Source organism: Amaranthus tricolor, chromosome 12 (assembly GCF_026212465.1).
Source record: "Amaranthus tricolor cultivar Red isolate AtriRed21 chromosome 12, ASM2621246v1, whole genome shotgun sequence".
NCBI classification, from domain to species: Eukaryota; Viridiplantae; Streptophyta; class Magnoliopsida; order Caryophyllales; family Amaranthaceae; genus Amaranthus; species Amaranthus tricolor.
In genome coordinates, this window is record NC_080058.1 from 17,412,310 (window position 1) to 17,437,146 (window position 24,837).

Here is a 24,837-nt window from a genome sequence, read left to right on the forward strand (position 1 = left end):
TTCACCGTGGGAGAACAGGTGTTACTTCGCGTATCACCCATGCGCGGAGTAGTACGTTTTGGTGCTCGGGGAAAGTTGAGCCCTCGATTCATAGGGCCATATGAAGTTTTGGAACGTGTGGGTAAAGTGGCTTATCGGTTAGCTCTTCCAAACTCTTTAGAGAAGGTACATGATGTATTTCATGTGTCTCAACTAAAGCGGTATCATGCCGCAGCCACTCATGTATTAGATCCTGAACCTTTAGATTTGGATGCATCTTTGTCTTACCCGGAGCAACCGGTTCGAATCTTGGACAAGAAGGTCCGTAGCACTCGACGGAATGATATAATTATGGTAAAAAGTCCTGTGGTCAAATCACGAGCGTGAAGCGGCTACTTGGGAAACAGAAGACGCTATGCGAGAAAAGTACCCTCACCTTTTTCAGGTCAGTAACGTTACGGGGACGTAACTTCTTAAGGGGGGTAGAGGGCGATAGGGATTTCGCGCGAGGAATGTTAAATCTTTGATTTGGTAGTTGTGTTTTACTCATGAGTTATGATGTGGAGTTATAGTTATGATGGCATGTGTGTTCTATGTTTTCCGTTGCCACACAAGTTACGAGGACGTAACTTCTTTTAAGGGGGGTAGTTTGTAACACCCCGTAATTTATCGGGTTTCAAAATAAATAAAATATAATAAAATAAAATAAATAAGTAATATTAAATTATATTATTTTACATAGTTAATTACAAGAAATAAAGTAGGTTTAATTTTAACGGTAACAAGTTTTGTCGCGTACGATGTTATCGCGTGACGTTTCTTGCTGTTTTAACAAAAGTATAATAATTACTCAATTAATAAAAAAAAAAATTATGGAAGGGAGGTGAAGGGCTGCCGGTTTGGGTGAGTATGGGAGGAGTCTTGTAACTCCTCTCATAATGGTGTAATTAGGAGTAATTAAGTTGAACCTTAATTTCCCTATTAATCCTTAAGCTTCAATTTGAATTCCTCACATTCCTAATCACATTTTTAATCTTCTTAGTGAGAAAAAAATTCAGAAATTTTTTCCCAATGTGTTCTTGGGTTCGGCACTCAAGAAGAAAAAAAAAACATTTTCTTTGCTCAATCCAATCTTCTAATCAAAGGGTAAGTTAAGTTGTTAATTACTATTTTTATTTATAAGAAATTTTAGTATGGGATTACATAATCTTCTTTCTTTTTATGATGATATCCTATGACTTATTAGGAGAATTGAGTATTTTATATAAGTTTTCTTTAATAATCATTTGATAAAATTGGTTTTGTTTGTTTTATTTGAGTATTTTACAAAGCTACTAGATGTCTTGCTTTCCTCTGTTGCAACACATGAACGAAATCAATTGTAAATTATAAACTTTTATGTTTATGGTTATACAATCATATGTATACTTAAGTAAGCTAAGGAATAATTTATTACTACTAAGTTTTACAATATATCCCCTCTTAGCTAAAAAATCAAACTAAAACGACTAAATATCAAAATATACATGTTAACTACAATAAAGATCAATTAATCCACTCTAAATGGCGATTTTAACCTCAGTAGGATTTTTTGGGAAATTACATGCATAGTACACACCCCACCAAGTAGCATATCTAAATATATATTTACAAAGTACATGATTTACTATACTTCCCAAGTATAAATGTGTTTAGCAAGTGTTCCTCGGATTCTAGATGTGTATTTTCAAAGTACATGATTTACAACCCTTTCCAGGTATAAATGAGAACACCTCCTGGAAGTATGAAACAGAAAGATGAATCATGCAACAGTTCACCTCCCAACCGCCTCTCTGACAAGTGGAAATCGATCGGCCCACCGTGAATACCCTGCGTTTCAAATTCAAAAGGGCTGTCAAAATTTAGGCACGCTTGGATTGAGTGTAATATTTTAGGGGGGAAATGAAGTCAAACTAGTGAAATGAATGCAAATAGAAATGCTTTTGAAGTAGTTGACATAATTGTAAAGAAGGTAAAATGAGCATAAAATAAAAATAATGAAGGAAAAAGAAAATAATTTTCCCTATTATGGAGGTAATAGATTCTCCCACCCTCTCCTAGGATAAATATTTACCCCACAAAATTAAGAGCTCCCTTCATTTTTCATTACTTTGCAACTATTCTTCCACCTCTACAACAATCAAATTTCACTAATTTATCATTTATCTTTGTTTTCTTACTTTGATTTTTTTTTACTCCTATAAATATTTACATCCAATTCGAGCATGCCCTTTGAAGTAAATAATACAACCGCCCACATGAAAATCAACAGGCTTTTCAGCTTTGTTAATACTTCTCGACTTGAGAAAAATCCATACAAAGTTGCACCGGTAGTTAAAATGCAAGGCGAGAACAAAATAAATTGTAAAATGAAACAATTCAATGCCTGCACAAATTCAAACTAAGATTCAGAGAAGCCCAACAAACCTGCAATCAAAATCTGAGAAAGATCCACTTCCGAATTTGCATCGTCGCACATTTCCTGCGTAGGATTCAGTTTTATAAATTTAGAATAATTTCAAATTCCCATAATCTTAGTAGAACTTGTGGCAAGAGAACTAATCTCCGACTTCTAGAACCTTAGTTCAAGTGTTGCTACCAACAACAAAGTCCCATGAAAAGCAGAGGAAAAAGTAAGCAGGGAACATAGTTATACGAAATCGGAAGCTTCACACCAAATCTCGTTTCGGAACCTTCGTTTCCGAAACTCTTGAGTAACGTTTTCGAAACTAATTTCCCAAATGATTTTTTTGAAGCCCAAAAACATATAATAATTAATACGAAAGCCTTTCTTTTCTTTTCTTTTCTTGTTTTTCCCTTTTCTTTTCTTCTTGTTTACTCATTTTACTTCTTGATGTAAAATAAATTTTTATGTAGCTATGTACATTTCTTATGTTTCCTACGTTTCTGAAAATTTAAGGTTGACGTTTCTCGTTTCCATTTCCGTTTCTCGCATCGGATCGAATTTAGCATTTAGCACTTAGCAGGAAGACAGGGCGATTTTGTCCATGAGGATGTAAACATAATATCTACCAATATTGTTTACTCGGATTTAAGATCTTCCTAAAGCATAACAAAGTGCATGCCTAGCTCTTAAAAAGCTGTGCAGCAGAGCAATGCATAATGCCAAAACCACTCCCAGAATGAAACATACAGAATCTTAAATGCAAGATTGCATTCAAGGACACATGGGACTGAAATCAAAGCTGCATTTATATAAAATCTATGAATAGAACTTCAAACTATCAAAGCTCTCCAAAATCAGTGAAAAACTTCAAACTCCTAAAGGTCAAAATCGAAGTCCAAATTGTTCTCTTTCCTTTCTCTATGGCCTCTTTACAACAGTAATTCACAAGAATAACGCTGTATTGACCTCAGTCTTATTCCTACAGTCATTTGCTATTACACAGTACGTGAATCATTTAAAAATAACTTTTTAGAACAAACCAAAAGAATCATAATAAATCATCATGTTTTGGAAGACACTCTTCTACTGTTGAAATGTACCAAATTCCAAATAGGATCATACTGCTATATTATCTGACTTCTGTAACAGATCAGCCCATGATATTAACAAAAACTGATTTTATTAATGAATACAATGATATCAAGGGACGTTCGAGTCTCAGACACTCCTATGTATGGGACGTTCGAGTCTCCCAAACACTCCTAAGTATTTCCACTTCTCTCTCTAGATATTTCCTCCTCTAAAACATCCCATACTCCCCTCCATTTATAAGAGATGGGAGGGGAAATACAAACAAGAATACAAGCTAATAAAAGACTAACTAACATAACAACCTAAAATACAACTCTAACTAAGTTTTATTCTTTTACATTATTTAAGACCCTATGAGTATGCCATATATGACAATACCGGCCGCCTAAAGATCCACCTTGTCCTCAAGGTTGGTAAAATGTGACACGGATCAAGACGTTGACATCCTCATTCAGGCCCTGAATATCTAGAGCACTTATAAACCCGATCAAGTAAGTGAGCGTGTCTTTAAGATTGAATGCTTTGTAGTGGTAGGTTAAAGTGAATGGGCTGAATTTTTTTTTTTCCCAATTGCAATAGGTCTTGGGCTTAAAATGTTTTGGCCCTCTCTCCAATAAAATTTTAGAAATTCAGCAGTCCCTTTGAACACAAATTCAGCAGCCTCTTTGAACTCATTTGCCCAGTTCATTTTGTGATCAATGACGTTATTGCTGATGTCATCAGTACATCTCATTCCTGAAAAAGTGATGTCATCATTGACGTCATCAACTAGTTCAAAGTCCCAGCATTGCCGTATTCCCGCAGTCATTGACTCTTTCCCCTTCTCTTCTTTATTAATTTCATAAACCCTAAAGAAATCAGCTTCCATAGCCGCCTTCTCCCTTGTGCCGGCAAACCGTCGCCGATCTTCAGTGATCCGCCCAGCCTTATCGACCGTCTTCTCGTCGTCGGTGTACCTCCACCAAATTCCGGCGACCCCATAACCAAACATCCCTAAAACAAACGCTCCCCCGTTCTCTGCCTTCTCCCACTCACCGGTAAGCCACCACCGATTCCCAGCCTGCTGCAACTGTCTCCAGTGAGTCGTTCCTCCATATAAGTCGACCTAATCTTCTTTCTTTCTTTTTTGCTCTATTTTATATCTCCTCTCCCAATCACTACCATGAACTTCTTCATTGTCGGTCCTTTCTTTTTTCTCGCGCTCAACCACAGCCTTAGACGAACCCTTCACCTCTGTCTTCTCTCGGGTCCGGTACCACCATCCCAGTCCTCCCCTAGAACCACAACTCAAATGTACTTCCTTTCTTTTCTTTTTCATTATTATTTTTCTTCCCATGACTTCTTTATCTTCTTTTCCCAATACCTTCTGTTTTTCTTTTGGGTTCTGTTCTTTCCTTTATGATGCAAGAACATAACCCTCTTCTTGTTTCTCATCCCTTTCTTTTTACTCTCCATTTCTTTTGAGTATTCTTGTTTGTTCTGCTGTAATAGTTTCTTACATTTTTTACTCAAACTTATTTGTTCCTTCACCAATCTTAAATAATGTAAAAGAATAAAAATTAGTTAGAGTTGTATTTTAGGTTGTTATGTTAGTTAGTCTTTTATTAGCTTGTATTCTTGTTTGTATTTCCCCTCCCATCTCTTATAAATAGAGGGGAGTATGAGATGTTTTAGAGGAGGAAATATCTAGAGAGAGAAGTGAAAACACTTAGGAGTGTCTGGGAGACTCGAACGTCCCTTGGTATTATTGTATTCATTCATAAAGTCAGCTTTTGTTACTATATTGGTTGATCTGTTACATATCAGAGCGGTTTATATCTTTTTTACCAAGGAAGAAATGGGAAATCCGAGTACTCAAGAAGATGATCTTGATGCATTCTTTAAGGTTTTAGGGGCTGAAATGTCTCCTTTAAAGATGTTTCAAAGGGCTGTCCAAAATGATATTATTCACTCATTCAAACCAACATCCACAAAAGAAATATATGAAAAGATAGGAAAAGGAATTTGTGAATTTTGTTATGAATTTGTTGCTGAGGCAGAAATGGCGGAACATGAATGCAGTCACAAGGCGTTTTAACTCCTCATCCTACATCAAGAAGTGAAGGATGAATTAATAGCCTTTGTATTCCATAAAGAAAAAAAAGAAGAGGTCCAAGAAGAGAGTGTAAAGGCTGATGATATGGGAAGGAAAGTAAGAGAGTTGGGTATATGTGAAGATCAATGAACAGATCAGCAATTAAAGAACCAAGAAGAGAATCCAAGATCATTGGAGAAGAGTAAGGGAAGCTTGAACAGAATTGATAAAACTACCTTGGAGCAAAATAAAGAAAAGTTCAGAATTAGAAAGAAAGATGTAGGTATTTGGGGAAAAAGAAGATAAAGATGAAAGGGGCAGCAGAAGAAGAAAAATATAGAAAAAGAATGAAATACAGAAAGGAGGAAAAAGAAAGACAAAAAGGCATAAAGAAAAAGAAAAACAGAAGATAAAAAAAAGGAAAAAATAAGAAAAGAAAAAGAGGACAAGGGCAATTGTGTAGGCACCTGGGAAATGTGGAGGAGGTTCAGGAGGAGTGCTGGGAAAGGCCGACAAAGGAAGAAAGGTCGGAGAAGAGAGGGGATGTTAGATGCACATAATACTAGATCTAGAAGAGGTCCGGGCAGGTTGAACGCCGGAGAAGTGGCCGGCAAGGGAGGAGTTCGCACATACCCAAGGGGGCAGAGGAGAGAGGGAATTGCAAAAAACAAAGAAAAACAAGTAGACCCTCAAGGGAGGCGACTCACCGGCGAGAGGAGCAACAACACCGAGAATCGGTGGCAGCAGGCCGGCTTGAGAGATTCAGTGGAGAACAAGGAGGTTTGGAGCGCCGCCAGGGGAGAAGAATTAGGGTTAGGGTTGCGGTTTGAGAAGACGGCTGGGCTGTACGATCTTGAGGTCGCCAGAAAATTGACCGGTAACAAGGTCGGAGATTGGGAACTCACCTCGAAAACGGGGTGGCTGACTGGCAGGTGGTAGAAGTTGTTGAAGGATGCTAATTTCCTTATTCGTAACGGCAAACTTGCTTTATTCTCTTCACTTAAATATAATATATAAAGAAGCAGGCAATGGGAATACAACTAGGGTTTACTTTTGAATCCATTGTTGACGTCACTGATGATGTCATGGTCCTTGCAAAGTGTTGGGTTACTGGGAGTACTAAAATAAAACCTGTGCATTTTAGTTGATGTACTTGGGCACTCGCAACTTCGACCTAAGCTTGACGAGGATATACCCCAGGCTGCTGGTGTTATTTTCATTATTGATTCTTTGGAGTTCTTGCCTAATTGCCGCAGAGTACTTGTACGATATCCTTACAGAGGCTAGTGTTGAAAGGAAGTTTTCTTACTGATTGTTTGCAACAGATCTAAAGAAGTTGCTGCTCATCCCAAGGATTTTATTTGCAAACAGCTGGAGAAAGAAACAAAAGTGATATTTGATGTTATCAATTCGACCCGAGTTACATTTTACCCACCTTGAGGACAAGGTGGATCTTTAGGCAGCTGGTATTGCCATACATGGCATACTCAGAGTCTTAAATAATGTAAAAGAATAAAAGTTAGTTAGAGTTGTATTTTAGATTGTTATGTCAGTTAGTCTTTTAATAGCCTTTATTCTTGTTTGTATTTCCCATCCCATCTCTTATAAATAGAGGGGAGTATGGGATGTTTTGGAGGAGGAAATATCTAGAGAGAGAAGTGGAAACACTTAGGAGTGGTTGGGAGACTCGAACGTCCCATACTTAGGAGTGTTTGGGAGACTCGAACGTCTCATATTATTGTTCTTGTATTCATTAATAAAGTCAGTTTTTGTTACTATCTCGGCTGATCTATTACAACTTCATCTGCCATATACCCAGAGCTTTACTGAATAATTATAAAGTTTAGAAAAGAGACATGTTAACAGACCTAAAGACCCAATTAGTAAGAAATTTTACATGTCAATGAACATTATAAACGACGTTGAAACACAAATATTCATACAATGAACCACAACAAATAAGATAATAGAGAGTTTTGGATGTGCGTAGTATCTTAGCCTTAACTCAATCTTTCAGATCCAGTCTAGGTGTTATGGAGATTGCTTTAAAATCTACCACCAGAGTTGTATGTGTACATAGTGTCTACCCTTTCCTTTCACCCTTGCATTCCCTCAAGCCTCAACCTCTCCACCATTCTCTCACTAGGAAATCAAGTGATTGTACAGAACATAAAGTTTACCTGTTCACATATAAGCAGGCTTCTTGCAATGAGCTGAGACAATCTTTGAAGAACGCTAAAACCAATGTCAGGATACCTCAGTAGGCTATGCTCAGACGTGTTGTCAAAAATAAGTGAACAGATGCTTGAAGCCCTTGTGATAATAGTTGAGTCACTGGTACCCTCTAGCCATCATAGACACATTAGTCTTGTATAAGAAACAAGACTGTAAATAGCAAGTTGTGTGTGTAGAAAAAATTCATAGTCATGTATTGCATCCAACATTTTCAACCAGAAACGTATATGGCCAAATAAAGTGATACATTTATTAGTAATCATTTCACATGTTGGAGTTAATTTAATTCGTGTAGCTGACCCCATAATATTTCGAATTGGATTAAGGCTTCGGCAATGTTGTGTTGTTGTAACCGAGACAAACTTGATGGTGCCGTAGGCAACTTTGACTATCACCTCAGAATCAAATAATGTTCACGAATATAATATATTGCTTTTCATGCCCCATTTTTTCGACTTTGACACTGCTCAAAATTAGATGAATCATCTCAATACCATTGAATGAGAAAAGTATTAAAAACTATTAAGATTTGGTAACTATGACAAACTTTTGAACTTATAACTTCAATTCATTTTACATATAGTCATGTTATTCTTTCATCCTCGTTGCTGCGTATTAGATAAGGTCAGACATACAAAATTTATTATATTATTGATGATAATAAAAGCACCAGACATCCAAAATATGTACCTGTCCAATCGGCCAATGCCTTCAAGACACAGAAAAGCACAACTTCATCCAGCTGAACATTGATGTGTTCTCTCTAGGGCAAGCCATGCAAAAAAAGAAAGAATAAGCACTTCTAATTAAATAATGAGTAGTCCTTGTATGAAGTTAATCCACACAAAAAAAAAGTGTGTACCAAATTAAATTTAAGGAGTGTGAGTTAGGGGTGTGATTAAGTGGAGTAGAGAATGAGGAGTATGAGCTTGTGAATGGAAGATTAAAGAAGGGTGCACAATAAAAATAGTATGGACCAAATCCATATTAGAGTATTACATGAATAATTCTGTTAAGAAACGTGCAAGAGGGATCACCTTCAGCAAGAAGTTTATCACTGTATCACATGCCAAAAATACAGAATCATTATCCTCGATGAGATGGTGATCTTTACTGACTAATTGCACAAGACACTCCATAACCTATCAAGGAATGCAAAATGTAATCACGACAGAATTATAATTAGCTGGCTTGCAATATAGAATGGACAACAAGAAATAGACTTCCAATCAAAAATATTCACAAAACAGATGGACAAGGAACAAGAAAAAAATTAATAAAAAAAGGGAAAATATGTTTTGGCCGAAGATGTACATGTGAATTGCTACCATAAATAAGTAGATTTAGACAAATACAACACATTACGCCCACCCAAGCAGAGTTGTCACATTACAAGAAAAGTTTGCTAAATTCCTTAGTTTGGAAAACCAAAAGAATTTGAATTTGTAATGCAACCAAATCCAATGAATTTAGAACTTAGCTTTAATAAGGGGGTCACAAATACTAGCTCATAACTATAATTTTTAGATTGCAAATTGCTTGCCTCATGCAACTCTCCAGAGTCCAGACTTCTCTTTCTCTCACTTTCTATAATTGACTTAGCGCTTGACACTCCATTAGAGATTGAAGGTCTTCACATAACATGAGAAAGACTCATCACATTAACAAGAGTTTTCTAGTTGTGTGATTATATGGAGGAACCTGTGCAGAGAAGGAATTTGGATAATGTTCCTGTATAAAGCCTTGCAAATTACTAAGCAGAAACTAGAAGTGTGCTAAGGAATATACATTACATGCTAATGTCTAAAGGAATTATGAGTTTAGTTCCAAGGTATTTTGTACATGTTAGTTACTTTAGTTTATTAAGAAGGAAAAAAGCATATTATGGCATACAATCTAAAAACGTTTTCCTACAACATTGGCAGTAAATAGGAATATTCTAACTAAATATTAAAATATTCATAAATTCTACATGCGATATTCAGAGTAATTTTGAGAAAATCAAGAAAACATAATATCGCTTGCTGTGAATATGTTCTTCTGCATTCAATTTTTAAGTCAATAAGCAGCAATGATTCCCTCCACTCTCTGATCGTTGATCCTTGCTTATAGGAACATGAGATCATGGTGGTAGTGAAACTTGGTTAATAAACTTAAGTTTACTCTATAAATAAAGAGCTATTGTTTTTGGAAAAGATACATCTGATATCTGACAAAAAATGATTTCAGAACACTTTATATATTTATGAGTCATTAAAATAGCCACAATATTTTGAGTTCCTATTGCAACTTTAGTGGTTGACTTGAAATCTAAATAAGATCACTGGATTACTATATTCTAAATCTTAACAATTGTGCAACACCACCCAAGATCGGGGCCAGCATTATGAACCCAAATGAAATCTAAATCAGGGTTATCTTTAACAATGTGCCTTCCCATCTGATGCATAGAGTCCAACAGACCTATGTTATCTGGAACACAATACAGTTAGGAATATGGGACGGGAACGGGAACGCAGAACGCTACTTAAAGAGACTCTAGAATGAAGGGGGTACGGTTAGTTCATTGACATTCTACTTTTAGAATTAAAATTATATAAGAGTTAAAAGGAAACAGTAAAAAATAAGAGGATAAATATTAGAAAAGAAAAAAGAAATAGGCAAACATCCTCAATTAACGTAATCATCTGTCAAATAAAGAAAAAGAAAAAGAATTAACTTTTAAAAATAGAAAAAGTAAAAGAAAAATGAAAAGATTTGGGCCAACCCATTTAATGTAGGGTTTCTATTCTAAATTACTTATATAAAAACAACAAATTCATGAATGAAACATAGGTAGCAAGCGGCATGTGGTAGCCAATAGCCACAAGATCTATTTTCTCTCTTCTGTTTGCAATGATCCGGGGAAGTTAGGGCTGATTGTCTCCTTCCCCTTCTTCATCTCTGTTCTCCCTTCTTTCACATCTTTATTCTCTCCTAACTTTGCAGATAGAGTTGTTTTTTTCTTTCCTGTTTTCCCCCTTACATTGATCAATAGAGCAAATATAACAAGGAACGTTGATGTTAGCAAACAAAATCGCGACCCACATCGTTTTGGGTCGTGTGCAATTCGTGATTTGCGTCCAACGTTCCAGATCACAGATCGGTCATTCGTCCCATGATCCGAGTAACATAGCTGCAGACCCAATTTTGCCACATCATCATTTTAACCCACCATCCAAGTCATTTCAGAACATTAAAAGTCAAATCAATCACAATACACATCTTGTTTTTTTAACAAACAACTGATCATACACACCCAAAGCTTAAGGGGTGAAACTTACAGCTTTATAAGATCCAGTAAACGCCAAAGCCTTAGCTCCTTCAACCGTCATTGTTGCTTGGCAAAGCAAGGGAAGCAAAAAGCATCTAGAAAGAAAAGGACTGCCATAAAAAAAAGTATCAAACTTGTTAGTAATGCACAAAAATAATTTAAGAAATTCCACTAACCTTCAAAGTGCAATACCTTGACTCAGTTTCACCTTCAACTGACAGCAAATATTGAAGAAGCTCCTTGACCAGCTCTTTGCAAGCAAGCGGGGCCTCTGCCAGATAACTAAAACAAAATGACAATTAAAAGCAATCTCAAAATAAAGAATGCCGATATTTCTGAATTTGGAGCTGAAGATAAAAAGAATAAACAAGCACACCTTCCAACAAATCGTACTGAAGCAAGAAGATCATCTCCCTTCTTTTGTCCATGTTCCTAAACAACATTTAAATCAAATTAACGATAAGATCATGCTCCTAAATCCGTCCATGATCCTTCACAATTGAAATGGTTGAAAATCAAGTGATCAATAACAATATTACACTAATACCTTTGCATCCTTTAGATACTCAAGGACAACTTCAACTGTTTCATTAAGCCCAGATATGACCTTTGTAAAAGTGCTTTCACTAATAATACCCCCTGCACTTGCCAAAAAGAATTCAGCATTATCTTTCATCCATTCAATCAGGAAATTATACTATTTAAAGGAAAATTTAGATTATATCACATCAAGACATTAGTAAACATTCATAAAGAACTAAGTCCATTAAAGCAAAATAAACTCCACTTCTTAGCCACAAAGAAAATTATATTTGGACTTGAGCAGTTACAGAAACAGTTAATAGTAAATTTTTAAGATAGTAGCAGTTTGCATTCTACAAATGAGAAGATACTATTTAGAGTCGAAAAACAGAAACATTAGAAATTTTGACAAAAACATGTAACCACGTAAGACACATTTACAAAGCTCCAGTTTAAGTAACATACATCACTCAAACAGGAAAGTAAGGATTGAGTGAGGAAGTGACGATAAAGCACAACATAAAATGTGAACTTGAGTACTTGACCAACAAGTCATATAGGAAACAGGTTTGCTGTAGGCATGACATTAATTAACTACTGATTCAAAGACAATATAAAAGGTGAGTTTGTATTGAGAAAGATTGTTCAGGACATGCTGATTACAATTATGTCAAATTGCATTTCCCGACGACACTTCAGAAAACAAAAAACATTGGAGGCATAAAGTTGATAAATGTAAATCCAACCTACAAGAAAACTAAAAGAGTAAAATTAGCATCAGGATGGAAAATACATGTTCTGCACCTTATTACAATCTAGAGACCAAGGAAACATTATTCAGTTCATAAAAGGAATTAGATCATCAATCTATCCTTTTCACCTTACAGATCGAAGCTTAAAGAAAAGCAAGTTCAGATAAGTTCCAAGTTCCAACGATATCTAAAAAAATCAAACAAGGGCTAACTCCAAGTTATGTCACAAGTCACAACTACAGTCTACAGTAAGTTCCAAAAGTTCAATTACAATTCAATCAGTTCAGAGTTTCAGCCAAGTAAAGTTCCAGAGGAAACACTTAAGATTATATTGCCACAACTAAATCTCAATTCAGGCATATGCTAATTGGAACCGACTGGATGTGTGAGAGTGTGTCAGTATCCAAAAAATGGATCATATTCTTAATATTTCAATCAACCTACCCTTTCATGTTATTTGACGTGTCTAAGACTAATAACAATAAGATTCTTCAAAATAAATCGGGATACTCAATAAAGTTTTAGCAAAACACATTTTCACCCTGAAAAAAAACATTGCAATACCACATCTTGTTTTTAGAAAATAGCTCCTGCCCAAGCATGCTTAGAAGGGCAGATATGTGCAATATAACTATTGTAATGAAAGATTTGTCCGAATGACCCCCGATTGCACCAACTTCACGTTAATAGAAAGTGCACATGATTCAGTGAGTATAATGAATCTTTGGCTCCATCAAGAATAGACATATTTGACAGTGATGTCAATATTAATATAGCACTTTAAATAAGTAGAAAGTAAAATTACCTTCATCTTCACTAAGATTCGAGATGAGTTTGATAATATCTTCAACCAAAGAAAACACAACGGCTAAATTGCGTCTCTTTAAAGGGATTGCAATAGACTTTGATGAAGCTGCTTCATATTTTATGTATGCCAGCTCATTGAGTAGAACAGAAATTTCAACTCTTGCTGACTCTAGAACAAGTAATAAACACCTGAGCAAATAAAGGTGGTTACAAATTTTACAAAATTTACTTAAAGTAATCAACAATATATCAAGTAGCAATGAGTGGTTATTATGCAAGAATTACATGTTGCTGACCTGTCTGATGGAAAGGAATTGTGCATTTCTGGAATATTCAAGTGACTAATCAGCCATGTTTCTCCTAGCATAGCTAGCATTGCCTCGGCCACAGTAAGAGCTTGAATCTTCTTATCTGGATCTCTTTCGACTTTCAAAACACACAAAAAAACTGCTTTAGAATTCCACAAGAAAATAGCTACAAAAGGCAGACAGAAAACATGCAAAACGCCTATATCCAGGATCTCGGTGCTTAGTTCAGGTACATTGAGGCAATTAGGGTCAAGGTAAGGCACAAAGTGCAACCGTAAGACATGCATCTCACTGACGAGGGGAGCTATGCTTAAAATAAGGATTTTGAAAGAAAAACATGCAGCAGGCAACAAAAAATATTAAAAATAAGCATTAAGAGTCCAAGACACATGTACACCTTAAAGCCCCTTTGGAATTACGATCTCTCTTGGTTTTTAAAGTCACAGATATATGCCTTCTAATGAATAGAAAAATTAGTCAAATTTACGGGAACATGATGATTTAAAAAACAGACAACTAAAAAGTGAACCACATTTTCTGACTTGCTATATTCGGTTTCAAAAATACAAAAAACTGGAAGCAAAAAACAATAACAAATGGGCCTTTAGTTACCCACTAGGTGTGGCTCAATAAATTTCCTACCTGCATGTTGCACCTTGCGCTTCAACACATAGCATAACCTCAAACAATGTAACCTATATTTCTCACTCGTCATTTTCAGCTCCTATTTCTCAAGTATCCAATCATCTGTGACATGTCCTTGGAATGCCAACATGATTTCTTGGGTCAAAATCATTGTGAAACTATTGTACACTTGTGTATTAGGTCCAAGTAACATAGTTCATCTCATTGTGAACTCAAAACAATACTATTATACTAATAAAAATAAGAGATCATACCACTTGCATCACAATCAACTGTTTCACACTTAAAGTAAGATGTATATTAAAATCCGCGCTCGAGGCGCGCCTAGGCGCAAAGCAATAAAAGAGGCAACCACTTAAACGTCTCCTCAAGTCTAAGCGCAACGCGATACAGAAGGCCTTCAAAGGTGTGCCTTGCATATGCCAGATGTGATTTTTAATAGATAGCATGTCTTTGCTCTCAAATCTTAGTTGTTTATTTAATGGAAATCAAAAATATACCCTCTTTCGTGCCGTAAAGCAAAAATATGAAGAGAGAAACGAAAGAGCAAAAATAACCTTGAAGTGATGTTGGTTAACATATAATTCTAATTTAAATTTTAGGTGTTTGTTTAAGTGTGTCACAAAATATTTCAAGCATCATGAATCACTGTTTTCATTCTTTACCTTTTATTTTACTCTTTGTTTTAGTTTTATTTCTTTTGTGGACTAAATACTATGTTATCAACTTGTCAAGCATGTGACTTTATATGCTGAAGTAGTGTAAAGCTTACTTATATGTATTCCCTTTGTTTCCTTAAAGATGTTTCCATTCGTCATTTTGGGCCGTTGTTCCCCTAAAGAATCGTTATATTTATATAACAAATTTTGGACATTTTTAACCTTTCTTATTTTCATTTTAATATTATATTAATGCTTATGGTCCCTATATACTTTCCACTAACTTCATTTTAACATTTTTATATTGCTTATAGCCCCCACATTTTTACCACTAACTTTATTTAAACATTTTTTAATAATTGCGGTCCCTATATTTTTCTTACTAACTTTATTTTAATGTTTTTCAAATATTTATGGACTTCACTTTTCTCTATCAATTTTTCTATTCAATAAAATAATATATACACCATCTAAAAGATTTATTTTCTTAATTCTCGTGAACATTCCTTGTGCGAACAACTTTAAGAAACGAAGAGAGTTTTATAATATGAATTTCATGTTGTTTTAAATTAAACTTGGAACTTTTTAGCTGAATTGTGCATTTCACATATAAAAATGTTTGCGCCTTCGCCTTTTGCCTTTCACCTTACGTTTCAGCAAAAAGGACTTATTGCGCCTCATGCCTATTAAAACTAAGATAGTCCGTCTCTAGACAATTCACAAACAACGTGATTTATTAATACATAACATTAAAATAACAAAACATGTATAGTACAACACAATAAAATGTTAATAATCTTGCTCGACAAGGAAAAAATTAGAAGGCATCGATCACCCGTCACTGGGAACAAATAGTGCATCCATACATCAACAGAATGGAAGAGTTAACATTGAGTTCGGACAAGACAACAAAATAAATAAATGTTTTGAAGAATGCTCGGCAAAGATACGGAAATTAAACAAGCAGGATGGAAAAGCTTCCAAAAAAAGAAAAGAACAAAGATATACTTATGAGAAATCAAAGGATCAAACAAGAAGATATAACGATGAGATCAGAGAATATTTAATCCAATAAGACTGAATTAATGATGCGAAGGAGATCAATATTAAGAAATGATCGAAGAGAGAGAATATTTAAGAACACAACTGTCAATTAAATACTAACAGCCATTATTGAAAATCATGCAAACCAATTTAAGGAGCGAATTTTCCTTTGATACAATGCAAAAGTATTAATGAAAAAGTGATATCATAAAAAGCAAAACATACCAACACGGTTCTGTAAGATATCAATGACACCAGCACGCACATAAGCGGACCATGTATTATTAGACATTTCTTGGAGGGATTTCTTCAAAAGAACCTAAGATGTTTCAAAAGAAAAACAAGCATTTTAAGAGTTGAGATGCATCAAGACACTGATATGTAAATTCTGCAAATGAGATCAGATTGACAACTAAAAGAATCACCATAAAAAAACTGATAAATACATCTGCAATAAGCAACAAACAACACAAAAACCTAATCTGAGATCCTAGCAGAATAGAAATCATGAATATATCAGTTCTAAAAAACTAGACTATCCATGTGCATCTTGTACTACTGCGGTATTGTGTGCATTAAAAACCCTCTTATGGCAAATCTGACTTTTGTCAGACTATTACGAAAGTAGTTGCAAATGATAGAAGACAATATAGTTCTGGTTTAAACAGTAAAGTTTGCTCCCTCAACTCCAAATTGTTCTTTACACTTACTACAGCTTAGTGCCGGTTCTTGGGGAAGTAGGCCAAAGGACATTATACAGAAATATATTAAAGAATGTATTATAACAAAGCATGTAATGAAGTATTTCTAATGAAATTTTGGCCCTTCCATTTTTTGAAAAAACAGTAGTCAACATAAATCTTATAGCTAGATTCATTCCCAAAAAGTTACTTGAAAAGAGAATATGAAGTACAAGTTTATTCTTGCTAGAACAGTAAAACAAACGGCCATTACATCCCCATATTGCAAACAAACAAGTTTCCAAGCTATTGTAAAACCAAGAACAAAGATTAGCAATTAGCATAATAAGGAGTTCAAGCATCAAGCATACCAAATGATCCGATGTAAGGATAACACAAAGCAGCTGAAGCAAGTCGAATTTCAGAGCATTTTGTAATAAACCAAACTGCCTGGCTAAAGATACAACCTGCAAAGATAAGGATTTGCTCAAGCATACCGAATGATCGATGTAAGGATACCATATTCTTTCTGTATAATGATAAGCCAACATGGAAAAACAAGTATGTTTGTGGGTTGCTAGAAACATGATATCAGACAGTCACATACATATTAATTATGCTGGGAGTCTGGAAACGTAAAGTAAATTTAGTTTGTAGGACAATAACACATCAGATATAAGGTTTGAGAGTAAATTTTTCTTGGTGCCCAAGTTCGGTGTTTTGAAGTTCAAGCATGTTCTTGAACTTTTTGATCATTGATACAAACTCTTTAATTAACCTCAAGTACTCGTGTAAGATCCTTGACACTTAATTTCATTTTGGATCAAGAATATGGAATTTTTCAATGTTTAACAATCTAACACTTGCACTTGTATCCGTATTGAATACGAGTTGCATATCAGTAGTCCGAATAACAATTGAAAATAACTTTCTAAACAACATCCGTGTTGTTAATATATCATCACAATAAAATCATGGATTTGACTCCTGTAGTTTATGCCATCATGAGTAAAAGATTTTCTTTAAAATTTCAGACCCCTTATAATGCTTTTAGTGAGCTACCAATGGTCTAAGCATATCTTTCTGAATTCCAAGCCCTTATAACACATGAATTCAAACACATTAGCGGCCTCAAGTTACAATGGAAACACATTAGCGGCCTCAAGTTACAATGGAAACACATTAGTGGCCTCAAGTTACAATGGAGTAATAAATTTTTGTTGATACTAATCCTAGACCTATTTAAGGTTTCTAAGATAAAATCATAAAACGTATCCAACATTTTAAGGTCATTGTAAATACAAACCATTAGATAATAAAAGATCTGTCTCTATCCTATATATTTGTTCAAATTTCAGCCAGTCAAATAAAACCTCCAATTGTGATGAAGTATCAAAGGCATGTAAAGGCAAGGATTGGTTAATGGTAAACCAAGCAAGGTAATCATATCAAGAGTTAAGACATTATGTCAGAGGCAGTTTTAATACTTGTAAACTATTGGCTACTTTCATTAAAATACTAAGTAGGGAACTGGAAAGGTGTTAAGGCAAGTACCAACAATCTTAATGAGGACGTTAACTTTAAACATATAATCGAACATGCTTTGTCTTTTACTTTGGAGAGGAATGATAAAGATGTGTCCGGTCACATTGGTTTAAGGTTTGGAATGATTGATGAAGTGATAAACGTGGGGCGTTTGAGGCTTCACTAAGTGTGTAGGAACCATGCCTTGAACGAGGCAACGCATGGGAATGAGGTTGCTCGCTGAGGCAACAAGTAAAATAAAGTCTGTGGTGCTGCAGGGGGCTGCTCGTTCGAGCAGCATTGTTCGAGCACTTTAGTGCCTTGTTCGAGCACATTGCCTAGGATGCTATTTTGGACTGTTCAATACACGGTTCAAGGCATTGAAAGAGTGTTTCATGGGGCAATTAATCTAGGAATAATGGTTGGCATTATTTGTATGTTTATTTGTAGGTTTATTTTTGATGTTTAATATGCATTAAGAGTGTGTTTCATTGCTAAAGATTAACGTATGTTAATTGTAGGGTGTTAATTGTGCTTTGATGGTGCATTGAGTGTGGTTCTAAGAATGATGCTTTCCTTCCTCTATAAAAGGGAGCATCATAGAACAAAGCACCACAACCAATTGTTGAGAGAGCTATATTTTGTTGAAACTTGAGAGTGTTCATTATAGTATAAGCATTTGTGATCTTGAGAGGATCGTTCTCAAAATAAGGGGAGGTTTATTATATTTGCAATTGTTGAATTTAACATAATAAAACTATATTTGAGGGAAGGTATCCAAGATACCTCATAAAACACATTGTGTCTATTCTCTTGCTTTTGTTCATTCTCATCTTATTTTTCATTGTTGAACCTCTTTGAGGCTTTCATTTCAAAAGGTGTGAGGTCATTCATGATATATGTACAGTGATGGCAGCCTTCGTGTTTACCAAGCTATCACGACACTTTTTCCTTATGCTTTACATCTTCTTGCTCTCTGTGTTTATCCTTACTAAACTCTTATTTTGTTCCGTAATATTTTTCAAAGCTCAGTTCATAACAAGACAATACCATTCAGAAAACCATTCAATGAGAAGAACCAATAACACATAATCTAACAAACATCCAAGAGTTTTACAGAAATCTAATCGAATAAGCTTTACATAAAGTTGTTCAGAGGCATAGAATCCATCCGGCAGAATAAAATTAAAAACAGCTTTTGAAGAGATTACTTTCAAAGCAACCAGTGAATGTTCGGACGTAATTAGGTCTAATCAAGGAGTCACCCGTAGTAGCCATTGACTATTAAAAGCTTAATGATTTTAACTACAGCTTAAACCACTAATCAAAGCCAAAACCACTAAGATGACGTTTGCATAGTTACATGGAACGTTGAACGTAGCCACATTCCGCGATCCGGGAACGTGCATCCCCAATCACCACGAAACGCGACCTAAATTGCTCAAGGTGACGTCTCGATGTGGAAAATCTTTTTTAAAAAGTATTTTGGCCTTCGTTTACAAATTAAAGAATAAAGAAGGGAGGAAAAAAGAGATAAAACCTGAAAAACCAAAAAAAATTGACTTAAAAACAATTTCTTAAAGCAAAAGATCATTTGCATTTAAATTTTTTTTCAAATATATTTTTTATACATAATGTTTCTCGTACCCAATCATTCCCGAGTCAATCAAGGCTGCGTTCCTTGTTCCTTGTTCCCATTCCCCGCTCCCATTCCTAATGGATTGTCGTTCTAGGTAACAATGGACGTTTGTGCCATGGATTCAGAGGAGCCTAAGTCCAATATTCAAGTTTATTCTAGAAGAAAGAAGAAAACCAATGCAAATGAGTAAACAAAGAGATGCATTGTAATTAGTCATTTTGTTACAAAGAGGGAAAATTTTCCGTTACATGTATGACAAGCAGTAAAAAGTAGTACATTCTAGAGGGTGTACTAAATAACTGGAGGGGGGAATTACCAAAGGCATGCTTGTACAATTTTAGTGTTGTAAATACCAGGAACTTACTGAGCCACTCAAAGAGCTCAAAGGAGTATACTACTCTCGATGTCATAATACAAGCATTCCATATTCCTCAAGTTTTCTCTGTTCTCATTCTACTACAATCCACTTCTTTTCTGATCTTCTTTTTCTTTTTTCTTTTCTTTGCTAGCAAACAAACCAGTAGGTAGGTCATTACAGTTTTTTCATTAATTTATTCATTTGGTTTTGACTAGTTTCTTAGATTCGAATGTAACGACAAAAAAGAGCAACCCGCAAAACACTCTCTCAACCCTCCTTGCATTTATCACCACCAACACCATATTCACCATTATGTATCCTAAACCACCTCCCCCCCCCCCCCCCCCCCCCCCCCGGCCGTCCAATTCCCTGCCCAACTAGCACTACGCTTCACCCTTCCTTTTCTCTATATTTCCTCGCTTGAGGTCAGCAAAATTACCTACACAACCACCTAATTCACTGTCGTCTTTCGGAAAATTCTTGACCTTTGATGTTTCCCTCGTAGTCTTATCCCTCTGATTTGGATAATAACATTCTTCACAAAGCTAACCACCAATATCATGCCATTCCCCTCACCATACCCAAAATTACACAATTTTGATCAAATTCTAGTTTCCATCCATAGAGAAAAATATCAACCACACTAACACAACACGACGGGTTTTTGAGGTTACCACGACAGGAATATAGACCGTGATAGCAACGAGACCATCCGCATTGATTGCAAAGGTGAGTTTGCGACTATTACCACAACTGTGACCGCTTCTATGATTTTGCACTATAATTACATCAATAAAATTATTTCAAGTTTGTTGCGTATCATAGATTCCTAGAAATTTAAGGTGGCTTTTTCTATCTAATTAAATAAAAGTGACATAGTTTTCCCTTTTTCTCACTTAAAAAGTTGTTTTAAGGAAAGAGATAGTGTTTCAAATGTAAAACGATTACCCCAAAAAAGTGTTTTGTGGAGTCAATCTCTTTTTAGTTTCTTCGCTATTCTAAAATTTTGGACTGATTAAATCAACTAACCATATGGAAGAGAAGAAAAGAAAAAAAAAAATGAAAAGCAAGTTTGCAGCAATTGGGTCGAGGTGTGCGGCATAGAGCAAAAGCAAGTTTGCATCGTATTTCAACGATCATATATAAAGGTTTTCAAATTCACTAACAGGTGTTACTCGCATCGTAAAGTGTAAAAATAATCGTTTTTTGGGCGTTTCAATCGAAATTTCATGGTTTAGGCCAAAATTTGGCGCTGCAACAACACATAAACATAAGCTCAACCTCGACCATTAGTGTAATTTTGCATTTGCACCAATATTGTGGGGTTTCCTTAGTTATAGATAATAGATCATAAACCATCATTTTATATAGTTTTCGTCAAAAATACTGGTTTAGGTCGTAGTATAAAATAATTAAGCTTTTAAAAATTGTAACTCTGAATAAGTTTATGGGTTGTTGTTGGCCAAAAAACCATAGGAGTTGGCAAATTTTCCTTGAAACTTACGGAACCTTTAATTGCCCGGATATAAATTGAGAAGAAAAAATTAACATAGCTATGATGAAAATAGAATAGGAAAATCAACTCACCATAGTTGAAATTTCTGATAAATAATTTTTCATTATAGCATCCATTGAAAATTTGCTTAAGATGAGCTGGAAAAGTCTCAAAGAAGCCTCCAATAGTTCAGTCCCTAACAAAAGATCCAAATTTTTATAACTACAAAGGATTGCACAAATAAATTGAATACATGTTGACTAAACATTTAGTGAAAAAATAAGCAAAAAAAACAAACAAACAGCTAAGATAAGCCAACAAGAGCATGAGAGCTTATTCATACCATCTGGCGGAGAAGAAATGTGATTAGAAAGCAATTTCAAGCCTCCAGAGTCAATGAAAGCAGTAACTCCATTTTCAGAGACCGATGAAGTGAAAATCAATATTTCATAACAATCTTCCAAAAGAGAAGAAGTTGATCTGCATTTTAAAATGACAATAGCTACTATGTATGAACATCAAACTAAAGGATATAAGCATCTAGAATGCAAATCCAAGGTTTTCACCTCTGGTATTCACTCCAAATGCAAGAAATATGAACACCTAAATATACATTTTATAAAAAAAAAATTACTCTTTCTCCATCACTTGCAGCACCAAAGGAATCTTTGATACCATATCCGCAGATGCCGCTATTTCTGGAACTCGGCAAAAGGCTGCTAGGACTGTGATAGACAGTTGCAAATATGCATCACAATTGTCATTCCTGCTACCAGCTATATTTTCATTACCCATCCCTATCAATAATACCATAGTAATTACATTGCAATCAAATTAGATCTTCAGCATGCGAACAAAGTATAACTAAGAAATGCCAAAAAAATTACATGGAAGAAAGAAGTAATTAGGGGAAACATACAAGAATTTAATAGCTAATGATGATATAGTTTAATATACAATTTAATCTTCACATATTTATGATGCACATCAAGCACGCATAGGTAATAAACTCAACAGCTAAAAATAAGACTTCTTTTATAGCCCAATATCACATCATGCATTTTTTAAGTGACTAAATGGAAAACCAAGCAAGTCCCCATAAGCTAAACAATGAATCTTGAAAATCTTCCAATTACATTGCCTAAGTTCAAGGTTTCATCTTTAGTCATGCCAAAATCGACACATAGTGATCCAAACATCAAACTTACTATGCGCAAATCCTACCCAAATAGATGTCGTTTTTTACTGATGTACGATGTACCCCACATTTAATTTGTAGGTAAAGTAATTTAATTGAATTATCAACTTCTCTAACTTTCAAGTTTCAACCTCTAAGAAAACTTAACTCAATATTAAAATACCAAAGGAATTAATATTCAACAACAACACAAACAATGCCAAAGTCTAAATCCTAACAATATGTATCATATGACTTTCATTTGAGATGCTTTTCATTTAGTACTTTTCGCATGATCCTTTCTAACCATGACAACATGTCATTAACCCAATGCCATTAAGTCGTACCCACTTAAGCGGATTCGAGGGACGAGTGATAACAAAAAGGTTGTTTCCTATTATCAAATTTAAGATCCCGAGTTCAGTTACTTCAACACAACATGGGTTTTTTGGAATCAAACAACTAGAGTAGTGAAACAAGAAAACTTAAACGCTAAAACAAAGGAAAGCAAATAAGAGAAAGTATAATGAAAAAAGTTACCAGTGCGCAAGAGGCGGTCAAGAAATTTGACACCAACAGCACTATACACTTTCAAAATGGAATCATGATCAACCTTGTTGATGTGCTTAGTGACCAAGAGAAGTCCGGCAAGATGCTGCTCGTCTTTGTCTCCTTTAAGTAGATTCAAGCAATCCTCTAAAGCTACTGAAATTTGGGGCTCTTTATGTGATTCCTACAAATTCCATAACCCCCTCATAAAACTTGAAATGGAAATCCAAAGTTCATAATTTTAAATTGAATCGTAATGAATAATTCAACCAAAAGATCCGTGTTACTTATCGAAAAACGATTAGTAGGTGCAAGTTGGAGCAATACAACAAATAGGAAAATTCGCAATCATCCGAATTACTCATGTATTGCTCCAACTTGCATGCGATTAATTGTTTTCCATAGAACCAGAAAAAAATAACAAGTGATGTCGATAAGTTTAAAAAATTATATCCTTTGAAATCATTTTCTATAAACATAACAGTTCTATTCAAACTAAATGTCACAATAAACTATGAACCATCTCATTTGATCAAATTATAATTCACATCTTCTATGAGCGTACCAGATTAAACAAAATTTGTGCCTAATGGAATCCCACTATCAGCAATAACGTTATCCTCAAGTTATCAAAGCACAGACACCAACAATTCCGTCCAAATTTGAAATTAACAAATAAATTTCAAATAAAAATTAAGACCATCACCCGCTCAGCTTCTTGTCTAGTTTTCAGTATGATCTAAAATGTTGCAAGATATAAGTTGTATGATGAACTTAAGTTTTTACATAACATACATATTATTATTCAGGTTCATTAGGAAAATTGACTTCCTAGTCCCTAAAATAACCAGATAATGATTAGCAAGCAACCAAATAAGGTCTAGGTTAATAACTGTCATTGATTCTTGAATTGCAAACACAGTATGCTCACAAAAGTAGTGAAACAATGCGAACCCTGACAAAATATCGCTATACCTTCACAAAAATACAGAAATAAAGCTATCAAAATGTGAAACCTAACCCTAAATCCACATAACCATAGAGTCAAACGAAAATCAAAATTAAGAATTGAAACAATTCTAAAAAGTTTATATCTAGAACTTACCTGCATAGCTATTAGTAATATCAACAGTACCCTTGGCGGAACTTCCAAGCAAAACACCGACAACACGGTTCTTAGTGTCGCGCGCAACACGATTGAAGTGATCGACGATGCTAAGCACTAATGGATGAACTACCACTTTCTGGTTTGCTCTAGATGATATCTGTCGAGGTTAGGGGCAAGAAAACAGTTTGTTAAGGAAATGGGGAAACAGGGGCGGGATTAGGAGAATTAGAAATGTGGAGTAAAACTGTAATAAAAAGACCATAAAGATTAAAAACTAATAAAAAGACCAAAAAAATTGGAACCTGTAATCTTTCACAAATTTTGTTTAGACTTTAATTTCATAGGTGATCACTTTTATCATTCCAAGACTTAGTTAAGACCGTCTCAAATTGAGATTAATAATAGGTCGGCTCAATTCGCGCGTGCAACAA

At 35.0% G+C, this 24,837-nt stretch overlaps 1 protein-coding gene across 4 annotated transcripts; it reads right to left on the reverse strand.

Moving 5' to 3' along the window:
• Positions 1–1,271: 1,271 nt before the first annotated feature.
• LOC130828206 (uncharacterized) lies at positions 1,272–24,660 on the reverse strand. Of its 4 annotated transcripts, XM_057694059.1 has the most exons (18): positions 24,404–24,660; positions 23,290–23,482; positions 22,207–22,369; positions 21,916–22,052; positions 21,665–21,768; positions 16,928–17,023; positions 16,102–16,195; positions 13,517–13,646; positions 13,219–13,409; positions 11,687–11,778; positions 11,516–11,571; positions 11,332–11,421; positions 11,150–11,249; positions 8,864–8,968; positions 8,517–8,589; positions 7,772–7,935; positions 2,446–2,500; positions 1,287–1,848 (listed from the first exon to the last, which is right to left on the reverse strand). In XM_057694059.1, the coding sequence occupies exons 1-18, from the start codon at positions 24,407–24,409 to the stop codon at positions 1,793–1,795; spliced, it is 1,905 nt and encodes a 634-aa protein (XP_057550042.1). In that variant the 5' UTR covers positions 24,410–24,660; the 3' UTR covers positions 1,287–1,792. The 4 variants fall into 4 exon arrangements, with proteins under 4 accessions (XP_057550043.1, XP_057550042.1, XP_057550045.1 ...); XM_057694060.1 differs by lacking the exon at positions 7,772–7,935 and having other exon boundaries at positions 1,272–1,848; positions 24,404–24,646; XM_057694062.1 differs by lacking the exons at positions 1,287–1,848; positions 2,446–2,500; positions 7,772–7,935 and adding an exon at positions 7,964–8,289 and having other exon boundaries at positions 24,404–24,646.
• Positions 24,661–24,837: the final 177 nt, after the last annotated feature.